This window comes from Cuculus canorus, chromosome 2 (assembly GCF_017976375.1).
Source record: "Cuculus canorus isolate bCucCan1 chromosome 2, bCucCan1.pri, whole genome shotgun sequence".
Lineage (NCBI taxonomy): Eukaryota > Metazoa > Chordata > Aves > Cuculiformes > Cuculidae > Cuculus > Cuculus canorus.
This window is the reverse complement of record NC_071402.1, coordinates 107,230,914-107,258,749: the sequence shown is the minus strand read 5'-3', so window position 1 is coordinate 107,258,749 and position 27,836 is coordinate 107,230,914. Positions and strand designations below refer to the sequence as shown.

At 38.1% G+C, this 27,836-nt stretch overlaps 1 protein-coding gene across 1 annotated transcript in view; it reads right to left on the bottom strand.

Moving 5' to 3' along the window:
* The window catches only part of VPS41 (VPS41 subunit of HOPS complex), a 104,734-nt gene that overhangs the window by 5,603 nt on the left and 71,295 nt on the right, over positions 1–27,836 (bottom strand). Inside the window, exons 13-25 of the mRNA XM_009568485.2 lie at positions 27,547–27,662; positions 25,917–25,973; positions 23,877–23,938; positions 23,051–23,132; positions 18,927–19,019; positions 18,304–18,431; positions 17,244–17,388; positions 12,824–12,865; positions 12,647–12,697; positions 11,186–11,323; positions 8,289–8,343; positions 7,002–7,142; positions 5,370–5,506 (exon numbers count right to left, since the gene is read on the bottom strand). Of these exons, the coding sequence (XP_009566780.2) occupies positions 5,370–5,506; positions 7,002–7,142; positions 8,289–8,343; positions 11,186–11,323; positions 12,647–12,697; positions 12,824–12,865; positions 17,244–17,388; positions 18,304–18,431; positions 18,927–19,019; positions 23,051–23,132; positions 23,877–23,938; positions 25,917–25,973; positions 27,547–27,662 (1,247 nt within the window). The remainder of the gene's footprint in view (positions 1–5,369; positions 5,507–7,001; positions 7,143–8,288; positions 8,344–11,185; positions 11,324–12,646; positions 12,698–12,823; positions 12,866–17,243; positions 17,389–18,303; positions 18,432–18,926; positions 19,020–23,050; positions 23,133–23,876; positions 23,939–25,916; positions 25,974–27,546; positions 27,663–27,836) is intronic.

Sequence of the window (27,836 nt, the reverse complement as noted above, 5' to 3'; positions counted from 1 at the left end):
TTCTTCATCTTCCAACTTTATTCAAGAGAAACGGAGAATGATAAATTGTGTTTTAAATATAGAAAAATGTCACTAGTTTTGAAGACTTTACTATAAACTTTTATTTTTCAAGGAAAACACATCAGATTATCTTCAGAATGATTATTTGTCTGATTTGAAATATTCTTAATCAGAAAATTATATCCCAAAGATAGGTAAATAACTTAGAGCAGGTGAGGTCTTGTCTATACGCTGGAGTCTTTGCAGCCTAAGCAGATAAGAAATCCTACAAACATAAGTAAAAGGAACAAAGTAAACTTTGTTTACTTTTTAAATGAGAAGGGTAGAATAGCAATACAAGGGGAAGAAGTGAGCATAATACAAGATGCCACCCGCCCCTTTGTGCCTTCATGGTGTCTCAACAGCAGTTTATTCATGTTCAGGAGCAAAAGCCAACAATTTTTCCAGATGCTGCTCCAAGCAGCATTCATTAGTTTATCACTGGGGTCCATTAATTCATAACCTCTGTAATGAATGCATGGATGTGAATGCTCTGAGTGGATGAACCTCTGCTATCCATCAGAGTTACTGCAGGTTCAACTGAAGTTTAAACTAATAAGTCAACATACGAGTAAAATGGCTAATCTATAAAACCTAGAGGTAATGCAACTAAACAAATTGCTTTTATATTCTAAAGCTAGGGAAAAAATCTTAGAACGCCAAAATCTTTTGAAGTCCTCTAACAATTGTCATATAAGGGTGAGAAATTAGGTGTTTGTTTCTGAAATCAGGGAGGTATTTCAATCTCTTTTAAGCTGAAAAGACATCTATGTTTATACATTTGGAAAGTGTAATAGGCTCATAACTAACTCACAAGTGCACAAATAAGGCGATCATCCTATCAGACTTCTCTGTGAAATGTGTGATAGATACAATGCTTTTGAAACCTCGACCATGATCACATGATTTATTTAAGAAAGGCTCCCGCATTCCTCATTCATGAGTTAAGACCAGTGTGTAATCAGATCCCAGAAACTTAAACATTTGTGAACCTTTTTGTATTTTTTTCAATTTGTTTTCCAGATGACTGAATATAGAAGGCAAATACGAAGTTCAAGGGCACATTCCAGAAAGGCCTTTGTTAAGATCAAACCATTGTACAACTGCACAAAGAACTTGTATAAAAACATCAGCAGTAATAGTTTCACTGAAAAATATAATAGTTTGCATAGCAATACTACAATTTTCAAATAAGAGCATCACTGTCCTAATTGTGTCGACTAAGGGATTTGGGATTTTTTTTTTTAAGAATAACTACACTAGTGAACTTCTAATGGAAACGAAGTTCTGTCTAAGCCTCAGAGAATCAATGTTTACGTTGGAAACCAAATTCAAGTCACACGACCACTAACTTTTCAACTGTATGGATGTAAAGTTAAGTTTTGATTCTGTGTCTTTGATAATACTTTTAAAGGCAAGCAGTAAGGATGAAAACTATTAAAATTTTGTCAGGGTATCAATATGACTTGGCTCAATTTGGTTAGCCTGCCACAGATTGTAACTGTATTTAGTTATGTTGAGAACGTTGACTGAAGAATGGTGATTTATCTGCCATTAAATAAAAAAATGTGGTAGGAATGTGTCATTTCTAAAAAATAAGCAGGTTCCTCCTTGAGACAAAATATCTTCAGGAGCTTATAAATACAAAGGAAGCAGTTTGTGGTCTGCTTTATCCAAAAATTTATGACATTGAAGAACTAGATTTTGGGAGTTAGATATAAAATATAAAATAAAAGTTTTAGACTACACTCTCCTTGATATATATACTCCTGTTAAATTTCAGACAACTATAACTGTGTGTCTATATCTTCATAATTTTGTTGCCTATGAATGTCACTGTATAGTAACACTAAAAGCAGAATGATTTCAGCAGTAAATAAACTTTCATCACTACAACAAATCAATTATCCACTATGTTTTCAAAACATTAACTGAGATGATGACAAAGAGAAAACTTTATAATAAATGATTCTCAGGAGGGAAAAACCAAACACAACCATTCACTTGAAGTATTAATCTAATTTCAGAAAACCACTTAAATTAGTACTTAAATCTTTTCTTGTTTAGTAAAACTACTTAAGTGGCTCCTCAGCTTTAAGTTTACAGCAGAACTGCATTTCCTGAAGCTGGAAAATAAAAATGGGTATTCTCCAAGAATAATAAGGCAGCTTAATAGATCTCTACTCACAAAACAGAGCTGCAACATCAGAGCAAAGGTAAATTAGCAGTACTCAATTGAAGTTGTAGCCTAAGAATGAAGTCTCGTGAAATCTACATTTTATTTTTAGCCAACGGAATACCTAATCCTGTCTTAGTGCCACGTGTGGTTGGTGGCAAACAGACTAATCCCTTTTCAAAGGTAAAAGTTACTCGCCCAACTTCAAAGCTGAAGTGAGCTTAAAGTAGCACATACAACACTTGCAGTAGTTTGTCTAATGGGTGGCAATTTGTTAAAATGAAGCAATGAGTCTGCGATATGCCAACATTAACAGAAATTTAAATTATTCAGGGAAGATCCCAGATTAAAAAAAAAAAAAAAACCAACAATTTTTTTTTACATTAGTAGACTTCCTGGCTGGATTCGCTAATGCACACTGTAAGCCACATATGGCATGCTTTGGCAGCCACTCAATTTGATTCAGTTGGTTTTGATGGGACCTAAAAAATTGTTTTCAAAAAGATAAGTCTGTCAACGATGCTGCTTTTTAGCTCCTACCCATATTTTAAATCACATCTAATATAAAGTTTACTGCTATGGAAATTTTGGTGCATAACAGGAAATTTGCATCTACATACTTCCATAAGCATAAAACAATCTTATCAGCGGTTGGAAAAGGAGGCCACAATTAAATAATATAACAGCACAGCTGTAGTGCCTTTTTGAGACTCAATGCTCTGAAAAGATCAGCACAGTTTTTGTTTTAGGTAGTGACTTACAAGCCAAGCAACAGGTTCTAACTTCACTTGTATGCTTCCTTTGTGGATTTGGCACAAGATTTTCTTTTTTGCCTTTGAAAACAGTAACAATAAAATTTAACTGCATACAGCGCTTGAGATCTGAAGAGATAAAATTACAGAAAGTCCTTGCCAATGAAATCTGGATTTCTGCATGAGTTCAAGGTGTCTGGTACGTTAGGTGATACAAATCAGGAAGTTTTTTACCAAAATCCAAAGAGCTGTGCCAGGCCAGAATAAAGGACACAGACTTCTCACCCTGAAACTACAAAGTATGATGTGAAGGTGTAACCAAGTGTCACACAAACATACCAAAGCTAGCTTTCAAACAGCTAGTTTGAAGCAGCAGTGACGAAGCTACGGCAGAATTGCCCTCAGCAATGACTGACATTTACTTGAGGTCCCAGCCACATCCTGAAACAAATGGAGAATGCACAAACAGTCCCACTATAAAAAATTGAGCTTGCCAATCTAAGGCTACTTAGGTGAGTGCGCAAAAGCTGTGATCACATCTCTAAATCTCAGTGTAGACACACCATCTGTTCATAAACAGTGCATTTTACATTGCCTGTAACACTTCAGGAACAGCCTTATTTTAAGCTATGGCTTACATTTCTCTTAAGAAAAACAGTCCCCATTTTTTTCTATTACATTTTTTTTCTGTTGCACAAGCAAGCTAAGCACAAATTACATTAAGGTTCCCTAATTTCCGTTACTCCTACAGATCTAAATTTTAGCTCTAGAGCTATCCAAATCTACTTCAAAATGAATTAATTTGAAATGCATGAAGCATTTCAATGCTAACAGCAAATAATTTTAGATATCGCTCTGAAGGTTAAATACATCCTTTTAATCCCAAAGTAATTTTGTTAAAAGGTATTTGAAGACAAAATGATTCTTCTCTCCCCAAAACGTGACCACATGATGTCATCAGCTATGTCTGAAGCCACTCAATATACTTTGCATACGTGTAAAGCTGCAGCTATGTACACAGCACTTTCTCAGTCTGTCTACAGACACTCAAAAAAATTACTTTAGATTTCAATGGAATGCAGGAACCAGAGGATCAGCAGTGCAAGCAGCAGGGTACTGGCAGCAGCAAGATTAACATGCAACTGTTTAAATGCACCATGCTATTTAGTATTATTTTGGAAGGATATTAGTATCTCATGAAGTCAATTAAAAACTGGAAGTATTACAACATGCATTATAAGCAAACATGTAGCTGTTTATCTGAGGCTCCTCTTTGCACATAACAAGTATCAAGAGAATAAGGCACATAAAACGCTTCTTTGAATTACTGAAAGTCATAATTTAAAGCCCATATGATAATAAAATAAAGGAAAAACTTTGGATGGGCTTAAACCCTGACTTTTTAAAAGGCTTTCTGACATCGCTGAACACTAGCATATACAGACTTTATCTGGCCTGGTAAGAGACCAGCTGCGACCTTACTGAAAACTGTCAAGCCCATCTATTTGCTGCAGGTGTCCAAAGACTAATAGCAAGTGGGAAAAAAATGTTCATGAGCTTCCGAAAATTGGAGTTTCAGCTGCTTGCTAGGCTATGTTTTCTTGGACCCCACATACACACACCAGAGGCATTCTAACCACTTTGTATGCAATGTCTCTCAGTAGTAAGGCGCAGAGCAGTGTTCAATACAACTCAAGTTTGGGTCTCCTCTGGTAGAACAGAGCTTTTAAGTATGCAATGAAACTCCCTTTGTTGTTACTTTCAGGAACATAGAGGGATACACTGCTGCTAAATTCTTACAAACATGCATCAGTAACCAGCCATGTAGGGAACCGCACATATCTGTATAATTATGCTAGGATATGAACTCTCATAATCCAATAAGCAGTGCTTTTTTTTTTTTTTTTGTGCATAGATAGCAACACATTCTGCAAAAGAGACATGAATTTGCTTTTAAAAGTTTACCTTTATTTAGTACGACACTTTACATTCAGCTGTAATAAATACCTGGTGAATGTTTTAGCGAGTGAACACCATGTTCTGCCTCCTCATATATGAAACAGAATGAAAAGAGCTGGTCATAAGATTTTCCAACACTGGACAGTTGGGCAGTATAAAACAGTCTGAATCACCCAAGATCCTTCCAGTTCTACTCACCCACCAGGCTTATGACAGCATGAGAGAGATTTAGAAGTGCTAGAAGCCATCAAGAGAAGAGGCTATTTGTCTTGACAAATTTCTACCTTTTACTCATAGTATTGTACCAACTTACAGCGTCAATGACAAGATGTCTGAACAAAATCAACAAACCTTCATGTCAGCCATCCCTTGTGCTGTTTAGTAGCAAAGTGATTTTGCTGTCTCTCTGAAAATGAGTATCACAGGAAGAATGCAACATTTACCTGCAAGTTGTAGTCCTGAAGAATTTTCACTAGCGAATCTCTCAAATTAGGAATCTCCATGCCTTCCTTAATGCGGTGGATCAGAAGAATGGGATCCACATGGGTTCCAATATTGTTCAACAAACCAGTAATAAAAGCTGCGAAAATCAACAGGCAAGGAAATTAAGAAAACCAAAATCCAGCAAAATACCTGATTATGGGATGCTTTGGTGTCAAGCTACGGGCCTTGGCTGATTCTGTGACAGTTTGCCACTAAGAGATAACAATAAGCCTCTTTATATAGCCTTCTTATATCTCTTGCAACTCTATTTACTCCTATACAGGCCCTTGGGTAAGAGAAGATACAGTTTGGCAATTCATAGATCTTCTAGGATATGTAGAAAAGGGGTAACAGAGTATCCATCACAGAGCCACAAGTAAATAATGCAATTCAAGTCAATAGAAGGGCACTCAAGCAAACAGAGCCACAAAATTAACTGCATGATGCCACTATTCCATTTCCAGTTTCAGGGTTTATAAACAAATTTTCAAGCATTTAGCCTAACTGGGATGTTTTCCTAAAGGCTGGTGAGAGTGACACAAAAAATTCTTTAGCTTTTTGAATTGCACCTGGCTAAAAAAAATGCTAGAACCTCAAAGACGTATGCCTTCTTCAACCCTCAAGACTGAGCAATATCATGGGAGTTAGTTGCTCTGCATATGCGCAGCTGGACCTGAAAGAATTCTACATGCTTTGAATCCCATCTGCTATAAAGACGACGCTGGCTGTAGCATCTTCTTTAGTGATTAAATACATTGAAGTACGGGTAACTTGAGAATGCCATTCTTCTAAAGGAATAACAGATTTTGGTTGTTTCTTCCTGTCAGAATTAGTGGCCAAGAGATTAAAAGACATGTATTTTGACACTAATTCCACAGGATATTAAATCCTTTGGAAAAGAGATCCCAAGAGAAACTTGAAAGCCTTGATTTAAAGCTGCCAAAGAAGTTGCAAAACTAATGGAGTAGATAGTTAAAAAAATCTCTACTTTCTCAGTCATATGAAATTCTCTGATCTGCCTCCTGAACAAAACTGATGTTACTTATGAGACTGACAGTTTCGGATCCCATCTAAACTTTAAACTTGAGTAGCTCTTCATATAATGGATGAAAGGCAAAATGCAGTCATTCAGAGCCTACCTTTGTGGCACAGAAACAAAACTAATTACTTATTCTGCTGAGAGGCAGAAAGGCATAGGTTCTTCAATTTCAGAATTTTAAAGGGAAGCAACTGCAATAAGCACACTATACAGCATCCTCATCACGCCTGCAGACTCTGTTTTGAGGCTGTCTAAAACTAAAGCTTCATTCAGCCAAATTAAGATTATCATTCTCCCTTTAATTCGTCATTAAGGACATAACTACGCAAAGCTTAGTCACATGTTAAATCCCTCAGTACTCATTCTGTAGCATGCCCACTGGAAATTTATATGCACAGTAGGACAGCTATGTTGTGCTCCACAAACCTGAACACCTGCCTAGCCATCCATAAACACATTCTGTAACACACATGGGGATAATTCAATCCTTTAATTGCAACAGAATTCCACAAAAAATACACATACAAGGCTTCTGAGAAACTATCCTGCTTACGTGGTTTGTCAATGGAATATAAAATGAGGTCTTCCCAAAGTTCTCCATCATCTTGTTCCTTGGCAAATTCAATAGCTTTATCTACATCTTGCAATTCTTCCATAATCATCTTCAAGGCACTACGGCTATTTCCCATTCTGCCTAAAAGAAAAAAATAAGTAAAGAGATTATAAATCCTAAAAGTTTATAGATACTCAGTGTCTTAAGGAGCTCTTTCAATATGAATTTTGCAAGTGTGAAGTTGCCTCAGATGAATTCAACCAAGACCAAATCTAATCTACTTGAATGTAGGAATGCAAATCCCAGAGCAACTGGTATAACCTGAACACGTGCTTGGAGCACTTTGCTGGACTGGGACCAGGAGCCTTTCTTGAGGATATGCTGGTCATATTAGGGGTTCTGAACTGCAGCAACATCTTATGTAAGGGGAGTGTGTATATGTGTATGTATTTAAAATATGACATGAAACTCACTTTTAAAGCCCTCATGGACACTCTTAATTTGCAGTAAGCAGAGCACAGTTTACACCCAAGGAAAATTACAGGAAGACTAAAGAAATCATAGAAACATTGAACTACTCTTCAAATAAACCTGCAAGCTATTACTACTCTACTCTGAAACAGTTCACAAAACATTTTTCTTACTAAAACAAAGAATAACTAAAACCACTTTCTATCTCATTCATGACTAATACGTGAACATAAATAAAAATCTTAGTCTTACAATGCTTCCCATTCAGAGGTAAATTCCTTGGCCTGCTGAGGGACTTAATTTACAATTAATTTTACTAAAAATAAAAAAGAAAAAAAAAGAAAAAAAAGAAAAAAGAAGAAATAAAAGGAAAAAAAGAAAAAAAAAAGAGGCAACATAAGCAAATCTTCCACCCCAACAAAATATAATATTCTGAGATGTATTCTGAATAAAACTTTTATTTCCCCTCTCTCTTCAAACTGATAGTATTACTCTTCTCTTGATGGCTGTCTGAAAAATATCCCCCTACCCTAACCTGTACCTCACAGCCCTACAAAACCTCCAAACCCACAGGAAAATACTGAATCAGAAATGCAGTAACACAATATCTGGAGTTAAGATATCACTTGCATAACTCCAGTGCTTTTTTTTTTTTTTATTTCTAAATCACGTTATTTGGTCCTAGTGACTGTGTACCAACTTTGGCTCTGGGAAAGTGTGTTAAACAACATCAGACAATATATCATATATTTTCACAGCATGAACTCTGACAAGATTAAAAGCATGTTGTAATTTATCACACTGAGTGTTACTTACTCAGAAGGTAGACTGTTTCTTCCACAAAGTTCCTCTGTTGGCAGATCTCAAGAGCCTTGAATTTAAGGGAAGGAAGGAGGGAAAGAGAATACAGGGAACCATGTAACATGATATTGATCACAAATGCTGCAAGAGGCTTGAAGACACTTTTCCATGGCGTTGCATTACTCATTTTGACAGGAATACAGCTCCATTAATAGGCACTGTCAGGTCTTCTGGGATTAATTAAGAGGCAAAATTCTATGACTTTGTTTTTTATTTTTGTACAAGATTAAATAAGTCTGGGGATAGAACAGGTATTTCAGTTTGGATCATGCCAATCTCTACCCTTAAAATCTACTGGCAACTTCTTTCTCCCGCTTTAAAAAGTTGGTTAATCTGCTGCCAAGACTTGATTCCTGTGGGTGGGCTTACAAGGTCTCTAGTAACGGAGGTCTAATTGACATTCATTCATAAAGGCAGCATGTAGATCTCCTTGGGGTGAACAATTATATTGAGAGGTAAAGAGTGCCCTCCAAATTTTATAACAGTGACCTCTAAGAGGACAAGAAAAAAATAATCCAAACCAAGTATGAAAGAACGAGGAGGAAACATTTCTTGTAAATTTACTTTAAAGACTCAAAGGCTACATATCATGAGGAGTTACTGAATCTGTGTGTAGTTGATAAACACCGAGCAAAATTACTGAATTGATTACCAGTAAGTTTTTAGTAACAGAAGACTGGCAGGGCTGGTACGCCATAAACAATGCCATGCCTGTTTTCAATTTGGAAGCAGAAAGCAAACTCAAGATTCATGGCACTCCTGTGAAGAAAACAGTTCACCTATGAAGATTTTCACCCTTGGAAATCAAAACTATAAATGCATAAGATACAACTACAGCTAAAGGTGTAGGCAGGAATTAACTTTTCCTTCCATTCTCAAATCATTTCTGATGGGTTACTATGGAGATTAGAGATATGGACAATGAATTTCTGGGTAGAGATAAGTAACCAAATACTTCAGGGGAATGAAGGCATGCATAATCCAAATGAAATATAAACACAGCTGACAGCCTTTTTTCTCTCCACTTACAAGTTAAACTAAAAAGCACCAGGTATTCAGTATCTCTGGATGTTGCACATTTACTGACTGTCATGCTCCCTCTAGAGGAAAAAACGGAACATTCATTCCTCTTTCAGTTCATATAAAACATTTGCTAAACTGCACTTGAATTAAAAGTGGCCTACTTTTAAAGAACAAGAAATATTTCTTCCTGTCAGGTTTATAATTTCCTTAAAGCAATAATAAGGATGAATTTGTTCAAATATTTATTCAAATTTATACACTGCACTGGAATGTGCCTAACAGGAACTGAAAATACTGGTACCTGGGAAATTCTTGGTCCCCTTTTATTTCCTTAGAACAAAGATTTGCACATGGCAAAAAGTGTTATTATGTGATAAGTATGGTAAGAAATATAATTACAGAAGTAGAAGTGACAGTAAATTCAACTAAGTTTTATAAAGTGTTGGTATTTTTCCTATCTTGCTTAGCTTCCTACTGAAACACATTAACATTTTCCCACGGATGGAATGACACTTTTTCTAATGTCCTTTTCTCTCATTTTGGTGATTATTGGCACCACACCTTCCAAAAGCTCATGGCTCTCTGACATATTCTTGCTCACAGCCTATAACTTCTGCAAAGCAGCGCCAGCAATGGGTTTGCATCATTTATATAAAGCACTTTTCTACACTGCCCATCACTGAACACAGGCAGCACGATCTGCAATAACTAAAGCTAATTTGCAGGGCAGGTATGATTTTGTAGATTAAGCCATGATCACACAAATAGTAAGGCAATACTAAGAGAGAATCAGAGAGTTAAAACCAAATAAGCCACCATGGTAGAAAAAAATCTCTGGCTGGAAACCTCTCAGGCTCATTGCCTAAAAAAGACCGCTGAGACAACCCAGTTTCATGTGACAATTCCAACAAAGACCAAGTCTGCAACCCCAACAAAGTATTTCCCGGAGTTTCCTGCTGTTGCACAAAAATGTTGACAAATGCATGCAAAATAAGAGAGGTGCCAGGAACAATACTAGTTCTCTGCAGAATGTCAGCCATGTAAAATGCAATATTCAATATTACATTTAAAACTACTCCATTAGTGTCATCATGTAATTGCATACAAAGAAGCATCCTTTCACAGTCTGCTCTACTTGGTCACTAAAACAACAAATACAAATAATAAAACACTGACCTAACTAAAGAGAAAAACTTAAAATTTCCATGTGATTCACTTTAAGTCAATCAAGGGAAAACCCCAAGGCTGCCCTTTATTTATTTATTATTTTTTTAACAAGGAAGTGAAAGGTAACAAAAAGGTCAAAGAAAGTGGAAATAAGGTCCTCTGTAAAACCCCAAATACACTAGCAGAAGTACAAAGACAAAATACTTCTAGCTTTGCTAGTTGAGTAACCGTTATGTCGTGTATATTATTTGAAAATAATTTAGGACCTTAGAATACAAAGCTAGAAAAACTCCGGTTACAGCTACTCGTGGTTCAAGATCTAACAGTGACAAGTCCCAGATTAGGCAACATAATGTTGATTTCCTGCAACAACCACCTGCTGTTCAGTCAGACACTGATATGTCAATATGCTGTAGGTATGCATCAAATGTGAATTCAGAACTTCTGCAGTAGAAATCCCCACAGATTCCTGCCCCGTGAGCTGAGAGGAAGGTCTCAGTTGCCAGCCAGCTCTGCAAACCAAACTTCTGCAGGTGGTCACAAACTCGAAGGTTCTCTCTTTTTGGCAGTAGAGGGCAGTACCAGATATGGTTACAATTTCATAACCATACAAGCTACAGTCATAAAAATCGAGGACCTGTCATTAGATTTTGGGTGCTTACCTTCTCTAGTGGACAGTGCGTGCTGTCTCTGAGAAACGGTAGTAAATTTGGACGATCGTATTCAGCATAAAGGCTGATCTGTTTCTCATGATATCGCTGGCCTTTATGGTGGTCTCTTTTGAAAAGCTTGTGCAAATACTAGGGAACAAAAAAGAGCATATAAACTCAAATACACTTAGACGCTATTATTCATTATTCACTAAAAAAAAGCCCTAATTGTCTCAGGAATGTGCTGACACATACTAAAAGGCATAGAGATTAAATTCTGATACAAAAGATTAACTTTACATTTTTCTGAAGTACCGTCATCACAGCAATCTCCAAAACCAGCTCTGTAAAACAGTTTTTCAGCAACGCTTAAGTAACTGCCCTTTAACTTTAAAGGAAAGTATTGGATTTTGAATTTTATGAAAACTTTGGAAAAAGATATCAAATAAAACATTCTGGTTTACCTATATATGCTTGAACACTGTAGATAACTATAGATCAAATTTTACCACATGAAATGTTTAAACCAAAACACTGTCAAAGTATAGATACCGTGGCAAAGCTCCTTCCTCCTCTTCCTAGAGGAGCACAGAAAAGCCTTAAGAATAATCATGAGGGTCACTTTTATTCAAAGGGAAGGAGGCTTCACACTTTGAAAGTGGTGCATCCCTTCCATAAACTGACAGTCAGTCACCTTTACAAAGTTCTTGGTCTGTGGGCTGCACACTTCACAAAGCTGTTTCCTATAATCAGATCTCTAACACACAAACCTGCTCTCCACCAGATCGATGCCCTGAGCTTCACCTGTACACAGCAGCAAGTTAAACTTCCCCCTCTAATAGAGCCCAAGTCCATGGTTACACGTTATGTATTCCAATGACAGACATCCAAAGAGATGCTTTTGGAATAGCAATGTGGAGCCACAGCCTCAGTGATATTGTAATTCTGCACAACCAGAACAATCCTGCAGCATATGGAAGTTATAGCTCTAGAAAGACAAGCAGTTCACTATCTCTGTGGATTGGCAAAACATGCTTCTGAGCTGCACCCACCATCCAAGCCCATTTTTGTGTAGAGAAAGAGGAGGTACACAAGCAAGAAATAATTGACCAGAGAAGACAAGTGTCTGCAATGCCATAAGGAGCACCTGATGGTACATTAACAAGTAAGCAGTATGTTTTCAAGTTCTCACAGCAACACATTTTACTTTTATATCACTACTGCAAAAATGCTTTGGTCATGTTAGAATCACAGAAAGGTTTGAGTTGGAAGTGACCTTAAAGATCATATATTTCCTGCCACCCCCTGCCACGTTAAAAAATGGATTAGCAAAAGTAGCCACGTTGGCTCTGATGATTTATAACATTTTAGTGTCATGTTCACTTTGACAGGATAAACACATCTGTAAAGTGTGTGCCCAGCAAAGAGTTTATTCAGCTCAACCTGCAACCAAGAGATTACAGAAATATTTACCACATGCTGTAGCTCAGGCCTGTTTTCTAATTCTTCAACAACTCTGTCAATCTAAAAGAAAACAAATAAAATCCAACAGATTAGCAAACCTGTGATGAACATCACATTTACAGGACTGAAAGGACAGACAATACAAGGAAGCATTGGACTGTCATGTCACGAATTTGTTATACTCACAGAAATTTTATCTTCGTTATCCAAAAGCATGTCTACTGCTTTCTAAAATAAAGAAAGAGAAGACAGGTAAGAAACAGGTACACACATTTTCTCACACTCTTTATAGTATTATGCTTGTTCACTGATGTGTATCAGACATATATTGCAGAACTACTCTTTTCAACAACAGTAATTCAGAGAGCAGTTCGCATAACATCAGCATGTCTTGATAGCACAGCGTTACAAGAGAACACATCATGTATTCTTCCAGAATACTTTTCTTAAGTTTCCATGCTAATAGCAATCAATACTGCGCACTTATATTGCAGGTGAATTATGCCCATTGAATTGTGGGTCACAGAAAGCCACTGTCAAATGATGTAGAAATACTACTTGTCCCATTGCAAAAGGGAACTGCAGGGTGATGAATATATAGGGAACACATCACTCAACTTGCCTTACAACTGGATTCCTACAAACTATCTGCAGACTGATATAACACAAGCAGACAAGATCTTGTAAGCAGAGTAGCCACTGGGATTCTGGCTCTGCTTCCTCTTAGGAGAGCAAACTTCTCTTCACATTAAAAAAAACACAAAACCAGATTCCTGACACAATTTACTCAATTCAATAAAAATTCTTCCCCTCCCCCAGTTTAGAATGGGCATACCAGTGCTTAAACAAACAGTGCACTGAAAGAGCGGGTGTACTTGATTTCCCTCCCAAGAATCACACCAAAATTCATTTGCTGATATTTAATAGCCAGCTGGGAAGAAAGAAGACTGAATTCAGCCAAAACACATACTTCCTTTTTTTCTTTTAATTTAGGTTAATAACCTTGAAATCTTTCAGAAGCAAAACAATTTGTGAGCACAGGTTGTGTTTCCCTCAATTCTTCCTCTAATGAGGGGAGACTTTGGAAGAAAGAGAATGGCCCAGAATATCAAGACCTGACTCCAGGACTGATGCTTCCACCAAAAGTTTGGGTTTTTAAAACCATTGGAGAGCCTTCACGAGAGAAGGGATGCTGGGATTCACCAGTCCAAACAGGCAAAGCCTGTCTTTGGTTGTAAGGTGGCAGGACTGATGAAGAGAGCTTTAAGCTAGAATCGATGGGTTAAGGGGATACCAAAAGGATTGCAGTAGGTGAGCCAAGTGTTGGCATGGCATCCTCTGAGGGTGGTAATGCTCGTGGAAACACTTAAACTGCTCCTGGGAGCATGGAGAACTCAGGAGCACATCTGAAATGCTTGTGCATGCCCCCCTGCACTGTGTAAGAAACAAACAGGATTAACTGGAAGCTTTAGTGAGTTCACAGAGCTACTATGTCCCTAGTATTAGTAAGACCTGGTGGAATGAGTGCCATGACTGAAGTGCTGGAGGGCTAAAGGTTGTTCAGGAGTGACAGGCAGGGCAGGTGAGGTGGAAGCATCTCACTGTACATAAGGGAGAGGTTTGATTGTACAACCCTTACAGTTGGTAGTGATATGGTTGAGAGCCTTTGGTTGAGGATTCGGGGGCTGAAAAACAAAGGAGATGTTGTAGTGGGTGTCTACTATAGATTGCCCAGCCAGGATGTAAGCACTAATGCATTATTTGACAGGCAATTAGGAAAAAACTTCTGGATTGGTAGCCCTTGTCCTTACAGGAGATATCAACCTCCTAGACATGAACTGGGAATATCATACTGCTGTAACAAGGAAGTCTTGGAAATACATGAAGTTTGTTGGGGATAATTTCTTGTCACAGGTACTCAGTGAGGCAACCAGGAAAGATGACCTCCTTGACTTGCTGTTTATTAATAGAGAAGGACTCATGAGGGATGTGACGGTAGGTGGCTGCCTTGGCCACAGCGATCATTAAATGGTTGAGTTTAAAATTTTTAGTGTAATAAGAAAAAAGAACAGCAGAGTTGCTATCCTGTACTTCAGAAGAACAAACTTTAAGATGTTCAGGGAGCTATTTAGCAAAGGACCCTGGGAATCTGCTTAGAAATCCATGAGTGCCAGTCAGTGTTCAACAACCTTCATTTAGAAGCACAGGAAGCAGGCAACTCCACTGTGTCCTAAGTCAAGGAAAAGGGGCAGAAGACCAGCTTGGCTGAACAGTGAACTCCACTTGTAAGTCAGGAGGAAAAAGAAATTGTATGATCACTGGAAGCAAAGTCAAGCTTCGCAAGAAGAGTATAGAGCTGTGGTTTGTGTATACAGGGAGAAAACACAAAAGACCAGCTCATTTAAGGGTGGAAACTGGCCAGTGTTGTTTCGGACAACACGAAGGGCTTTCCTAAATATGTTAATAATTTCTAATATGTTAATAGCAAGAGGAGATATAAAAAAACATTGGATTGATACCTGTTGAATATGGTCAACTACTAATAGGGATGTGAAAAAGCAGAGGCATCCAAAGCATTTTTTGCATTAGTCTTCAATAATATTGACACATCTTGTGCTGCCTGCTCCCCTGAGTTGGAGGATGATGAGAGTGGAAACAGTGACTTTCCATTTGTGGACACTGTAATTGTAAAGGACCAGCTGAATGTCCACAAGTCCATGTGGCCTGATAGGATTCATCCCAAAGTACTGAAAGAGCTAGCAGATATTATGGCTGGACTCCTCTCAATCATCTACCAACGGTCTTGGGAGTCTGGAGAGGTTCTTTGCTGACTGGAAGCCAGTCAACATTATTCTAATCTTCAAAAAGCTCATGAGGGAAGACCCAGGCAAGATGCGTTAATCTATTTAATACAATACCTAGAAAAATTATGGAGATCATACCTGGTAGTATTAAAAGACTAATGCAATCATCAGCCACAGTCAACAAAGGCTCACAAAGCGAAAGTCCCGTTTAACCAATTTAATGTCCTTCTATACTAAGGTCACCCATCCAGTGGATGTAGGGAAGGTGGTGGTTATAGTTCCTCTGGATTTTATTAAGGCTTTTGATATTGTCCTTCAGAACACCCTGGATAGGTTGTCCAGCTGTGCAATGACAAGGTACACGGTGTGCTGGGTGAAGATCTGGCTGAAGGGCAGAGCACAAAGGATTGTAGAGAATGGGGCTACATCTGGCTGGTGGCCAGTCACCAATGGTGTTGCTCAGGGTTCAATTCTAGGGCCAGTTCTGCGGTATATATTTATCAACAATCTGTATTCTGGATGCATGGGGCGCATGTTTGCTGGTGACACTATACTAGAAACTGCAGTTGACTCCTTTGACGGACAAGAGGCCTTGCAGAGGGATTGGGACAGATTGGAGCATTGGACTATGAGTAATAGGATGAAACTGAACGAGTTGAAATGCTGGATTCTGTGCCTAGGAAAGAGTAATCCTGGACACAAGCCTAAACTGGAAAAGGAGTGACAGGAAAGCAGCCCTGCTGAAAGGCCTCTGGGGGTGCTGGTTTACAGGAGGCACAACAGGAGTCAGCAGTGTGCAAGGGCAGCCAAAAAGGGCAACCTGCATCCTGGGGTTTAAACACAACATAACCAGCCGGTCAAATGAGGTGATTATCATGCTGTATTTAGCATTGGTGCAGCCTTGCCTTGAGTATTTTACAGTTCTAGGCCCCACTATTCAAAAAGGATGTTAAGGTCCTTGAATGCATTCTGAGAAGGGCACCAACACTGGGGAAGGGCTGGAAGGCGTGTCCTCTGAGAACCTGCTGAGGACATGGGGTTTGTGTAGTTTGGAGAGAAGGAAGCTGAGGAGTGACCTCACCATTCTCTGCAGTTTCCTGAGCAGGGGCAAGGGAGAGGGAGGTGCTGATCTCTTCTCCCTTAGATCCAGAGCCAGATTGTGCAGGAATGGCTCAAAGCTGTGCCAAGGGATGTCCAGATGGGATGCTAGGAAGCATTTCTTAACTGAGGGAGTGGTCAAAACATTAGAACAGGCTTCCTGAAGAGATGTTTGATGCTTCAAGCCTGTCACTGTTTAAGAGGCATTTGGACAATGCCCTTAAAACCATGCTTTAACATGGTTAGCCCCGAGTTGGTCAAGCAGTTGGACTAGATGGTCATCATAGGTCCCTTCCGACTGAAAGTCTGGTCTAGTCTAGTCTATTAATTCACTGCAGCAAAAGAAAAGTGGCATGTACATTGAACATATGCCTCACAATAAATGTACTGCTTCCTTTATTTGGCTTATTAATAACACTATTTGATTAGAAATGAAGAAGTAATATGGTGAAAGTCTACTTGAGAATCACAACAATGATCTCTGATTTGGCACTGTAAGTGATACTCAAATTGAAACACAAAGGAAAAAGATCATCCTTGAGCCGATCATTTTGCAGTCTAGGCAAATATGTTCTTCCTTACCTCAGAATGTATGCATAAACAACAAACACACTCTGCCTCAATGCTGTCTGTAGCTCATTTAATTTTAATCTGCTAAAATATCTCTAGTGGAAAGCGAATATAAATCATTAAGATCACCATACCTCTGAATCAAAATCCATGAGCAGAACAATCTTGTCTCTGATAGAACTGAAAAGATTGTGCTTGTGGATCAACTGGAAGACGTCCTTATGCCTCAGAGTTAAGTAAATTTCTAGGGCTCTGCCATAGCGCTGGTCATAAGTATACCTGATAAAATATGATATAATACATGTGATCGTAGATATTGAAGTGTAGGAAAATTACCTATGTGGGAAAAATTATACTCTAGGATGTAAAGCCTGTTAGGATGTTACTTGATTTCATGAACATCTAAATGGCTGTGGTGGTGATTCACTTGTGGTAAAAGGAAATAAAACACTGGGCAACTCTGTTTATTTACATCAGTCATTGCATTTGTGTTCTGACCTCTGGTTCTCTGCATTTTCATTTTCCCATTTTCAAACGACAGGGGAAGCCACACAAAATGCTAGCTTTTCTATTTTTGGAAACTAATTGGAACTGTCTTCAGAGATTAAAAAAAACATTGTTCTCTTAAAATTTTGGGACAGACTGTAACATAGCAATAAACAGTAGCTCTGCTTTTTCAAAGCAGCAGTATGGAAAGAACTTAACACAGGAATCAGGCTGAGAAAACCAAAAGAGCTTTACGTCTGCATGAAGTAGCCTAGAACCAGATCAGTTCTGGCACATTCTCCAGTCAAATAAGTCCAGACAGACAGTAAACCTAAAAATACTACTTTTGAAATAGTGGGGGAAACCCAACATTTTGTTTTCCTGTGGGTAATTCTGAAATGCATACTTCACAAAAGAGGCTTCCTCTGACAGCATAAAGAGGAAAGCTAGCTGTTTGCTTTGTAAAGAGGAGCAGCAAATCCGGTCTTATACTAAAATCTCTGCTTTCACAATCAGCATACACTTCATAAGAAAGGGAAAAGAATGGCCAAGCTGTGCAGTCAGTAGAGAGGAAAGCAGAGAAATCCAATACTCTGTAAAATGCTGCAAAGAATATATTTCTGTTAAGAGAGTAAGGCAAATATTTATAAACTATATTACACTATTTCAAGCTTACTTTTTGTAACAGGAGATTAAAGTTGTACTCACAATTCTGCAAGTGTCTGTAGCAAAGTCCTGTTCTGTGGATCTTTCTTCAAGTGATCCACTACAGCTTGAACTATGATTGTGTTGTTGTAGAGATCTCCAGGCCACTCTTTTATCAGGGTTGCAAACCCCTAAAAGTATAAGAGATTGTAACAGAAATTGAAAGAACTGCCTAAGGAATGTTGCAAAACTTCAAAGCTTTGGCTAAGCCTCTGAGATGATACCTGCTGTGCTTCACCTCTAAGACACTTTCATGTGCCCGCAAACATAAAGAACATGGATTTTCCTTCTTAAGGCCATGTTATATCAATATTCATGAAGCACTCTTTCAGGTGCTGTAGGCTTTGTGCAGCACCTCAGCCACTTGTGCTACATTAAACAAACTAAAATATAACAGTATTTATAATCAGTAAGTGATCTCATGGTACCTGTGTGCTCTGAAGAACATTCTACCTATTCTATTAAAATCCAAACCCAAATTCACCTTCTTAATCTTTTCATTATCACTAAATTGTACATTGAAAATCTGTTGGAATACAACAGAAAACTCGCTATCACAATTCCATATTGCTATAGGTGTTTTGCTGGCAGTAATTATTACACAGGGGCACATCAGGCTGCAGTACCTCATAGTCACTCTCCAAAAACTCATGTAGGACCATTTCATAGATCAGAGGTTTCAAAACTGGATCCCGTCTGGGCAAGTAACGACTAATTGCCTATAGGAACAAAGAGAATAAAGCGTCAGAAGCGTAAAGACATATAATATCCTAGTACACTAGTGATAGAAAGAATTGTTGTGAAACGAAAAAAACAAAGCTACGTGCAAAATATGGTTCTTGATAAACACTGCAAGCACAGTATATTTGTATTTGTAACAGTATCCTAAAGTTATTTACGTTAAGATTGCACACATTGAAATTCTATTTCTTATCTGAAAGAATTTTCATTAGAAAGACAGTGGTAAGATACTAGTTAGAAAGGCAGAATCCACCAGTGCTCTTAGATCTCTAAGACTGAATATTTACTGCTAGTCGTTTAGAAAAAAAAAACCACAAAAGACCCCTGAGAAGAAGAAAGTTTTCAAAATCCATTTTCCAGTTTTCATCTTGTATGTTGTGAAAAGGTATAAGCATTCATTAGCTGAAAAATGTGTTCTTTTGATTTATGACTTACTGTGAATTCACTACAATTTATGAAGAATTCTGCTTTGCCAATTATTTTTATATATCCAAATGAAAATTAATTTGAAAATTCATCTCTCCATGAAAAGGGTGAAGGCATGTGATCTGTTGCTCTATACGAGGCATTAAGGAACCAGATTCTGGCAGGCAGGAGATGAGAACCTGCCAGACTCAATCCGCTCATACTCTGGAATTTCATCACAGCATCTTATTAACACTATTATTCCAAGCAACTAGAGGTCAAAGTTACTACTGCCTGCCAAAATAAACTCTACCATTGCCAGTTGTGTTGGGACTTTGGGGTTTGTAGCTGAAGGCCTAACACTGATGAAACTGCTCCGAACACTCAGAGAGGTTGCCTGTTGCCCAATCATGGCATACGGTGCAGTAGCATTTTGTTACTGAATTTGCATGAACAAAGCAGGAGAAATAACATATCACTACTTAATTTTTGTGCAGTTTTACAGAAAGCAATGACTATTCACAACAAATCCTCCCAGTATTTAAATCAAAACAATTGCATAAGTTACATATTCTATTAAAGTCTTCTACGTGTAGGTGAAAAAGGAGGTAAAAAGACCAATTACAAAAACCCCCATTGTTAATGACTTTGCAAAAATTAAAAGTTCATTGCTCACAGGAGACCTCTTCTACCCTCACACTGTTTGAGCTTGGCTAGTCTTTGAAATGTAGCGCACTGCCAACATCAGCTCCCACCGTCTGTCACAGCATTAACAACTAACTCAGGGCATGGCCTTGCCAGCTGCACTGGGGAACCACATTCCTGACTCCCCATCCTAAAAAAAGCCTCTTCCAAACATAAGAAAAGCAAGCTGTACATCAGCCAGAGACTCAAAGACAGAGGACATTCTCCAACAGCTGTTTTCATACAGCTTTCTACCTTCCTGCCAGCTCCTAGATGAACAGCCTTCCCTGACAGGCTATGCTGTAACTCTTGGCTGTGGTTTGCCCGCTCAACGCACTGTAGAGTGGTGCAGCTGCCTCCTTGCATGGGGGCCAGGCTGCCTTGGGAAGGAAATCTCTCCTGCTCCCAGTCCCACTACTTTGAAGGAAAAGCTCAACCACTTCCTGCACTTTGGGTCCTGGGCTCAGTATCCGAGTTATTTTTAAGCCTAGGCAGAAAGGTGAACTAAGACCCATGCTACAGGTTGCAAACTCTTCCTATTTTATTTTTAAGCAGTAGTTAAGCAGTGAAGTCAGACAAAAAAGGTCCAGAATCACAATGCCTTTGTATCAATTACAGAACCACACAGGGAAAGCAATTTTAAACGAAAAAAACGATATTATACAAAGAAGTATTTTCTTCCTTTGTTTCTCCTTAAGACCTGCTTTCAGACTTTAGATGAACAGATATAAGGACAGGGCATACAAAAAAAAGCCCATGTAAAAGTTGATATGAGATAGCCTAAAACATCTCACCAACAAGCCCAAACTACAATTATTTATTCATAAGAGGATACGATACCTATGAGATGAAAGAGGCTGTCTGGATAATGCTGCTCTACGCTATGTCCACCACAGTCAGGCGAAGTCTTTCATGTAGCTTCTAGCCAACATTTTGGTCATTAAAGCACTGCTGCCACCCGCACCCCCCTGCTGATCATCCTGCACCCCAGCTGAAAGTCATTGCTGTCAACAGAACAGAGGATATCCCTCATGCCACAATGGCCTCCACTCGCAGAGTTTGGCATCTTCCTTCAAATCCACCTTCCTCAGCTAAGACATTGGATCTTACAATAAAGTGACCTGAGCACAAGCACTTAATTCCACCAAACCACCACTGCTGGAGAGGAGAGGAGCAGATCATTGCAAGGCTCAAAAATCTTGAAACTGCCTAACAAGGTTTGATAAAGGACATTCAATGAAGACACAAGAGATGACAAGATACCCAAATGCAGCCTCTGGTAGCCAAAAGGGACCTTGAGCACAAGACACTCAAAAACACCCTCGGAAACGTCAGATTTCAGGCAACTGCTTATATGCAGTGCAAATTCTGTAAGAAAATCCCCTTTCAAAATATAATTTGTCTATAAATCTCAAAGAGATTCCCCTCATTAGGGCTTAAAGCCATTATAGCCCAGTTGCGCTATTGTGTTTAATACACACTAGTCAGGTAAATAGGTAAAAATTCCACATAGCATACACGTGAACCCAAGCATTTCAAGAATCGCTTCATTTAGATCTGGCTGAACTTAGTTAATCCTTTATGATATTCAGGTATCTTTAGGAACCTGAGACAAGTTATATGCAATTGAAATAGTAAAATAAGAAAAGCATCTTCTCAAACTGCAGCTTGAGGATGAGTAACGTAACAGACTACATCTTATGTTTTTCTAAGTCCTCTTTCTTTTCTTTTGGTTTGAAAACAACCAACTGTTTAGAAAGGCAGTAATTTAGCAGAGATGTTTTTGCAGCAAACCTGCAAATATTTTTATATTTTACAGTCTGTTGGATGACATAAGTGGAGACAAGAAAAACATCCATTCCAGACACTTGCATCTGAAAAACAAAATAAACCCAAGAGGACTAAGAAACTCAGTATCAAAATTTCACCTGTACTGGCACTCAGGTCCTTTATTGGATTGAAATAAAAAGACAGAAACATGACTTCTCATCTTTCAAGGTGACAGTGCACTGAAATACCAGGAACTCTTACAAAAGATAAGGCTGTTCTTGCACTGGCGTGGCTCTAAACCAAAAGCCAGACGCTTCTGAAAATTGTAATACTGAAACACTTTCGCTCGTTGAACAAAATTAAACAGCTTAAAACGAGGAACAGATTGCACACTGTGAGATCTTAATAATATGTCCTTTTTGGCTCATTGAGTATGAATAGGAAGACATAAAATTAAAAAACAAACGTACAGACATTACCAAAGGGAGTGTGCAATAACGTTTTCTACTGGTTTGGCAGTGACAGCACTATAGCCTTATGTCCTGGGCAATTTATTAACTGAGAATCTCACATTAAAAATGTTCTGTTATGGTAGCTAACCAGGGAAAACGCAAGACAGGGCAAACTGCTTCACTTTCTAGCACACTGCATAGATTTTTCCTGTCATTTTGCCATTTAACTATTCTTTGACACTTAAAGCAGTAGGTCTGTTGCAAGTGACTTGGACTTTGAGGAGAAGCTGGCACCTACAGAGGATATTTTCCTTAAAAGTAGGGGTAGGATATTTCAGGACATACTGGAATGGAGTGAAAAGTAAATGGGAAAGATGTACTTAATTGTGAGCATCTTTGAAAGCAAAGCCCTTGGGAGTGAGTCTGTTACTTGCAGGCTGTCAACAAGTTAAAAATAGGTAGCTGAGTACTTGGATGTGATATATCTTCAATTCTGTTTTGAAGGTTGTTAACATGCACACGTCAGTCTGAATGACAACTGTACAACTAGAGATCTAGTGTCAGAATTTCAAGTGCAGCGCTATGTCCTGCTCCCACACTAGTGTCATTAAATATCACCCTTTACATACTTGGTTAAAACATGCAGGAAATAATATAGCGTGCCAGTTACTTGAGTTCAGAGAATCAAATTAACTTACCTTAAGCTGACCTATTTCTTTAAACTTGTAAACTTCAAATTCCCAAAGTTCTGTGTTTTTGCCAAGAATTTTCTGGCACTTTCTGCAAGGAAGATCAAAGGAGAGAAAACAAAAGTAAGTATACAGAATAATACAAATGCGACAGCATTTACTGCAAGGATTCCTTTCTCCTTTTTTTCTCTCCATCAAGACACTTTCAAAGGTCACGTACTTTGGCAACTGTTGCTTCAAGCAGTGTATGCCAGGTACTCCCCCTTTCAGATCTTACAGTTTCTTTGCATCCAATAGGACTTGACTGCTTACTATGCATTCACCCTTATTGATTAGGGCCACATCAAATTTATGAATGAAATTTTTAAATCTTAGTTGAGTAAAAGTGAGCACTTAAAAGGATATGCTTACATACACACACACAAATACAAACTGTAGTTAATTTCTGATCCTTTAGATATCCAAATCTGACATTTTTGTTTACACCTAAGTAACTGCAATTTATTTTCCAATGGTTTTACATGTCATGACACACTAATAAACTTAAGATTATCTGCACCCATATCTAGTGTGACTGAAAGAAATCAAAGCTTAATTTAGAAAATACATATATCTCAATTCTACTTAAACTTTAGAAAGATTTCAGTAACTTTGAGGCCACTACAGGCAAGAAAATACAGAGCACAGCAACACATCTGCATGTTTTGAATCTTCAGAAACTCCAGAACACACAGAAAAATCAACATCACAAAATACTTCTGAATCAATTACTTGCTTTCACTTTTTCCTCACACAGATACATTTTAGCTAGCAAAGAAAATCTTTAATATGTTACCGAGCAGCCAGGTCATACTCTCCTTTCTCCACTAGGTGATTTATATAGGCTAAGCCAATGTCCTAAAGAAAATAAAAATAAGGAATTAGTTATAAATGTTTGCAAGTTAAATACTTGACTGCCACAATAACCATTATTCCAGCTATGTGCACCACTGTTAAGTCAAGCACCAGGCCCAAAGCGGATACCGTCAGTTCTCCTTTAGATGCAGGGTCCACATATCAGCAAACAAAAAAATACTTGCCTAGATCACTCATAGGTTCAAATTAAGATGCTCTCTTAGATAATTCTCATAACATTGACACTGGGAAGACGGTGCTACCTCTGCATACTACGGATTGTTCAAAACACACAGCTGATCAGTTAGTGCCTGCATTAGTTATCTCAAAAATAAAACCACTAGCCATTGTATGAGATACCTTCTTTGCCAACGCAAAGTTTGCAGGGCTGAAAAATGCTGAGGGAGAATATAAATCCTAGTGCTGCTCCATAACATAAAGGAATTACTGAGAATTTTGCAAGATTATTACATACTAAATTACCCTCTCCACAGGTCAGCTGTAAAATTATTTGGTAAGTATTCAATACACTAAAAATTGGTGAAACAATCATGCCTTCTGTATAATCTCAATGCAGGTGTCAAAGTATACACAGTCCAGTGTACCCACTGTGTAACTTAAGAAGCACACCACTAAAAGCACATTGTTTCCAGGAAAAAAAAAAAAGGATGTATAGTGGAAAAAAAAGTCTTTGCTTCTTACAAAAAGAAACCATTTGGGTCTTCAGAGGTACAACATAAAATTTTTGATCAAAATCAAGGCCAGCTCCCCAGTGAGCAACGCAGACAGTACACGGAAAGGAGCTCTATGTCTGTGGGTGTTTAGGACCCTTGCATTTTGCTCAAGAGGTGCAGAGGGGCAGTGATCATCACTGCAACCTAAAAAATCCGCAAGACTACTAAAATTATCAGGTAGTGTGAGTGGAGTATCGTTGGTCTGATTGCTGCTGGGCAGTGAGAGGATGAGTTATTTTAAATCCCTGTATAATCCTTCACTTAGAGCTTGATGTCAACATTTTTTCCCTCAACACATTCCATGGGTTTTGTGTTAGCGACTAAACACTCAACAGCTCTGCTTGTGTGTACCCCCACTGAATTTCATCCTAGTGGAGCAAATTTTTGAAAACCAAGAGAAAAGATTCTTTCCCTCCCTCTCCTCCCACCCCCTGCTTTTTTTTTGTCCTTTTGTATTGTCAGGACAAAAGAATTCTTTACATCTTTTGCAAGGGTCCCAGAGCAGCCATACTGATATACAGTGTGCATATTATAGCAGTAATCTGGCTAAAAATTAGCATTTTCTAATACTTAGTACTAAGATACAAACTTCCATTTAAAGCAGCAGCAGGTCTAATGAAATACCAAAGTATTCACACTGAGGTAAATTTAAACAAACAAAAGAGCTAAAACTAGCTATGCTTTTGTGGCTGTTACATTATGCCCCTTTTGTCTTAAACATCAATACGCTTTGTTGCTCTGTGTAGGGACTATAAATATGTGAAATACCTATACAGGAGAAAAGGAGCTTAACTATGTAAAATAATGAGCAAGCTAGATGTGAAACTGCAACTGAATTTCAACAGCATTTAGAAGGTCTTCCAACTGCACCTTTTAAGCTCCTGCCAAAACCCCATCACGTGTACAAGGTAATGTGTCACCCCCCACCCAATCTCTAATATTGTAATACTGTTTGTGACTTGAACAACAGAAAATTTAATACAAAAGTAAGACCAAACAAAAACACCAGAGAAGGGGAATTCTCTTCTTTTTAACGTCAATAGCACCTTCATAAAATCCAGCTTATTTCATATTTCACACACTATCATTCCTGTTCTGCAGCTGAAACCAAGAAATCGAATGCTAGTCGGAGAAGGCCTAATACATGTTGTCTGGTGCAATACAGAACAGAGAATATATTTGTAGCATCTCACAGCACTTTCAGAGGAATCAGAGACTTTGTTTTGAACAGAAGTTATGAGACTTACCAAAATCTTGTGCTTTTTTATGGTTTTTTGACTGATCTCAGCTGCCATCAAAGCTTCCTATATTCAAAAAGCAGAAAACAGAGATACTAGCCAAATACACAAACTTTCAATACAGAAAGTTCTAGAACTGCATAAATCAACTATTTTTCAGAGCAGGGTGTTTGAAGCACTAGAATTTTTAATGCCATGGTTGGATGAACAGCTTTGAATTCATACTCAAACAAAAGCAGTCAACCAAAGAGAAAACTACTTTTGTGTCCATCTGGGTTCACTCCACATTACTATATTAGGATCAAGTCACAAGATTACAATGAAACAGACAATGCAATCGCATTGGATCATTTTCAAATGAGAACCCTTCACTACCAAAACCCGTGAAACAATCATCAAGAAAGGGGGTGTGGGAAGGGCTACTTTTCCCTTCCCCAGCCCAAAAGTCATCTTCGGTCAGACTGATTTATATTTAAGTGTCATCTGGTGTCCTTCTACTTCTTTTAAATGTACAGAAACAAAGCTGGCACTTTTACAAACAAAATGAAACCTTTAACATATATCATAACACACAAGCCATCTACTACCTTGAATGGCTTTCATAAAGGCATACACACAGCTGTCACTTGCAAATTACTGGACTCTTCAGGGACCAAATGCTGTGATTTACATAAACTGCAAAACTGCACTCATCATTGGAGTTTGTTATTCAGATACAAATACATCCACAAGGATTTAAACAAATCTGCATAAGGAATATTATGACTGCATTAACAAAAGGAACGCGTGCTGAATAGCTTTCCCATGTTTTTTTTCTTATAACGGCTGTCCAACAAATAACACATAAATAAGAATTTGCAAGTTACTTTCTACATCATAGCAAGTGCTTTAAGTCATTAACTATGGGACATCAGAAGCCAGGGGTGCATGTTGAAATTGTCTGTAAGAACTTATTGCTTGAGATGTTTAGATATGCATGCTTAAACACAGCAGTATTTGCACAACCAAATACTGAGCTGCTTTTTTCCAGGGGAACTGTATACCCTTGTTTTTTAGTATTGTTTCTGCTTTTTTGTGAGTAACACTACTTTCAGCATCAATATCTAAAGTTTGAGCCCACGTGATTTTAGTTCTAAAAGCTTCAAAACTGAAGGTAAGTAACATGGAGCAAGGCACAGTACCCTAACACAACCTTTTTATTCTATAGTGGAAGCAATATAGAAGAGGAAAAATCTAATCTTGCCTACCAAGTCCACTTCCCTTTCCTCTTTAGTTGGGATATATCTAGAAAAATATCCATGTAGCTCATTAGTTAACTGTTCTGCTTCTTTAAAGCCAAACCCCAGATTTAATAATTTTCAGTGACAACTAATACATTTCAGATCTGATGCCGAAAGCAATATTCACAGCATCTAATTCAGCTACCTCACTTGGGTGCAATTCAGTTCAGTTGTTTCAGTAGGAAGATGATCTCTCCAGAGAGATGGAGAGATGTATAGTCAACTCCTACCCTTTACAAGCATTTAGTCAATGACTGTGGGAATAGAAACTATCCAATCCAAATCAATGAGTAAAGTTCATTGTCCCACCCAAATTTTTAACCAAGAAAGCCTGAAGGAAAGAATGTTGTAAGAATTACTTCGTATTTCTTCTTTTCAAGAAGCCAGTCAATGTGATCATCTTGGTCTCGCTCTTTAGCCACAACCACATCTCTTGGGCTGATGATATAAAAAAGCGATTCACCTTCCGAATACTCTGCAAATGCACACACAGTTTTATTATTATTATTTTTTCCTTAAGTAAAGCTCTGCTTTTTAGTACACCCTTGAGGGGAATTTAAAAAGAGGAGATGCAAGGAAGACAGCAAGGCTACTCCTGCAGAACATGCTTGTTTGGAAAGCTGTATTTTCCAATAAATTAAAACTGGTT